Here is a 3,427-nt window from a genome sequence, read left to right on the forward strand (position 1 = left end):
ACAGACAGATAGACAGACAGATAGATAGATAGATAGATAGATAGATAGATAGATAGATAAACAATTACATAACAAGATAACAACTCTCATAATTGTTTTAATTTACAGAACTGTATGTTTTGCAGATATAACTTCTGAGCATTCAAATTTGCTCTGTGAAGGACTAAGTAACCAAAATACTTACAATGTGTTGCACGGCATCGTTTTTTTCTAATGTACAGTATCTGACTGCCAATGAGAGCTAATGAGATTTTGACAGAAGTCAAAAGCTGAATGAGCCTGAAAAGAAACCATGAAGTCCAGTCAGCACCCAGCCTGTTCACCCTTACTTCACCTGACCCTGGACGACCCACCCTGGATCTCGTTTCCCAACCGTCGCTGAGATGACTGACGATCAGAGCAGATGATCCATTTGGCAGAAAGCATTTCTTTCATAAACAATTGAGTCGCGTGAGTACACAGACTTAAAGAGGGCTGTTAATTAGCTCCTTACAAACACTCCGACGCGTGATTGTCGCTGTCAAAGCCCTGCTGCGTTCTCATTACGGCGCCACAGATATAGCTGGGATTTCGAGCGACTGATTACACAGACCAGTCAAGCCGCGATCGCCCTCATCATTGGCTTTCTTTCTGCTCTCATGTTGGTCACTCGTTCAGTTTTTAAGTTCAACCCTGCAGGGATAATTATAACGATGTGAGAAGTGTAATTTTCTTGCACACGCATGCAGAAAATAGAACGTCTGTTACGTTGTGCCCCTTAGTCTTAGTCACTTTGCATGTCCCCAGTTGCCAAGCAGAATTGATACAGGTTTTGTTTCACACTACAGCGTGTTTATGTGTGATACAGGGAGGGGGCCGTTGGGCAGCGATGCCAATTTGGATGGCCGCCCACACGAGAAACGGAGAGTTTGAAACCGGCCGGTGCGGGCGAGCAGAACAGCACTAGTTTAAGATCTCCTGTGGGACCAGAGGATGCAAACCTCATGGTGCCAAGAGGACGCTTCCTCTAAAGCTACCTTCTTCCACGCGCCATACCTGACATATGGCTCTCTATACAAGTCCGTACACACACAGCAAGCAGGAGAGAGACAGACTTTCGTTCCTGCCCACACAGTTTTCATTTCAACCCCGTCTTTTTATTTTGCAGTCAATCCAAAAAGCTAATGTGAGAAATATTGCATTGCAGACCTTCTTAATTTGCATTTCTCTCTTCAAAACTCTTTTTACACAATGAAAGTACAGCTCTGAACAGCGAGAGCTCACTGAGGGAATACTGTTCATCTTGACTGATAAAACATTGAGTCATGGCTCTCACTCCATTTCAGCGGCACCTATGAGAAGGTAAAGTTGACGTCTGATGGCTCTGGCCCGCCGTAACGTAAGCCACTTTCACAGGTAAGCCTGAGATATGAGGTAAGCTCAAAGTCAGCATTATTTCTTAATTGGGATATGCACTGTGAAAAGTGACTGGGAATTGCTATAAAACTCATTCAATTTGGCAGAAAACCTAGTCATTAGGCCTAGTCATTCTCGATAACTTATCTCTTGGACTAAAAGCCTATAAGATGACTTACATTCGTGACTTACAGTCATGCATACATTGGTGAATATTATGAAAAAAGTGTGGGGAAAATACTACTACTATTTCAACGGATATCTGAATATGAAAGTCATCATTTACTTTTACATTTATTTAGTTTCATGTTGCTCCAAACCCATATGAATGACTTTCTTCCACGAAACACAAAATAAAATATTTGGAAGATTTGTACTGCTTGCTCTTTTCCCTCCAATTACAATGAATTGTTTTAAAAAGCAGAAAAGCAGAAATCATAAAAGTGGTTTATACAACATGTGTTCTATTTTCCAAGTCCTCTTAAGCCACATTTGAACGACAAACACCCTGAAACACCATTAGTTTAGTTTTGTGAAAATAATAAATAAATAAAAACTCAATACTGACTCAAACAAATCATGAATTTGTTCATGATTCTGACATTGCTTTCATAAACTTGCAAATGTAAGTTAAGGTAGATGTCAAGATTTTCAGTGAATACCTTAAATTTAGACTTCAGCAGAAGATTAGGAATATAGTCTCATAATATAGCTGTCATATTGACCCCCTTTTATCATACTTTTATGGTGTTTTGTGTCCTTTTTAAAGCATGAAAGACTTAGTCTACCTTCAGTGTAACTACATGGAAAAGAATGATCATCACCAACTGCATCATTCCAAATACTGTATTTCCTTTTGTGCTCCACAGAAGAAAGAAAGTCATACAGGTGGAAGAACATGAGTGAGTAAATGATGAGTTTTTAAGGTGAGCTAATCCCTCGTGTTCATGATTAAGCTGTGCCATGAAAGCCGAACTGGAGCAGAGACATAGGCAATGCTTTTTCTACCACACAACGATCATATACGTTTTTATGTGAGGTCTCTGAACAGACTCCCTGGACCCAGCCATCACATCCAGGCAAGCTAATGAACACAGCAGGGCTCCTGGGACAGTGGATGCATGGAGAGTTTAGAGGACACATAAAAACGTCCCCAAAGCTCCCAAAAGATGACATAAGCAATTAAAGGCCATCCTCTGTCAACACAACCGCCTCTCAACCTCTCAGAGTGAGTGTCAGGGAAAATAAAACCCTTTGTACAAAGGGTACAAAGCTTGTCATTGGGGCAGCACCCTCAAATGGACAACTGTGTACTTTATCTACTCCTAAAAGGTGTATAATTGTACCTTAGGGTAGTAATATGCACTAGGTATAGTTCACCCAAAAAAAGACAATTCTGTCATCATTTACTCACCCTTATGTCAGTTAAGACTTTTGGTTAATTAAATTAAGATAATTTTAATGAAACCTTAGAGGTTTCCATACACTGAAAGTCCAGGTAACCAAAAATTAGAAGACCCACAAAGGTCATAAAGGCACCATAAAATGAGACCACATCAAATGAGCTGTTTAATCAAAGACTTGAGAAGAGATATTGAGAAACAGAATTAATTTAGTCTTATGTTTTGGGTGAGGAATGACAGGCCATTTGCTCTATGACATTTAGGATGCTGCCTTAGTAGGTTGCTCAGTATGTTTTGGAACAGAGTTAGTTTGCGTGTTTATGTGTCCACACTGACCTGTAGAATCTGACAGCGCTCTGAGGTGCAGTCTATGTTCTCGCAGGGCTGGTACATCCCCAGAGTGACGCAGTTCAGCAGGATCACCATGATACTGATGCGCTCGAACCACGTGAGGAAGCATATGTTAAGGCTAATATTTATCAGCAGACAAGTAATTACAATAATACACAAAATTAGAATTTTTTTTAATTAGGTGCTTAACTGTGGGAAAATTGCTATCACAATGCTAGAACATACACTAGTTTGAGGGTCAGTAAGATTTTTATTCTGAAGGAAATTACTCAGCTGTT

General features: G+C 40.1%; 1 protein-coding gene across 1 annotated transcript in view; it reads right to left on the reverse strand.

Moving 5' to 3' along the window:
- LOC107738630 (voltage-dependent T-type calcium channel subunit alpha-1I-like) overlaps positions 1-3,224 on the reverse strand; it is a gene marked incomplete at its 3' end in the record, with an annotated part of 39,360 nt that extends 36,136 nt beyond the window's left edge. Inside the window, exon 1 of the mRNA XM_016550412.1 lies at positions 3,135-3,224. Within this exon, the coding sequence (XP_016405898.1) occupies positions 3,135-3,224 (90 nt within the window). The remainder of the gene's footprint in view (positions 1-3,134) is intronic.
- Positions 3,225-3,427: the final 203 nt, after the last annotated feature.

This window comes from Sinocyclocheilus rhinocerous, unplaced genomic scaffold (genome assembly GCF_001515625.1).
Source record: "Sinocyclocheilus rhinocerous isolate Xijiao unplaced genomic scaffold, SAMN03320098_v1.1 scaffold1155, whole genome shotgun sequence".
Taxonomy (NCBI): Eukaryota; Metazoa; Chordata; class Actinopteri; order Cypriniformes; family Cyprinidae; genus Sinocyclocheilus; species Sinocyclocheilus rhinocerous.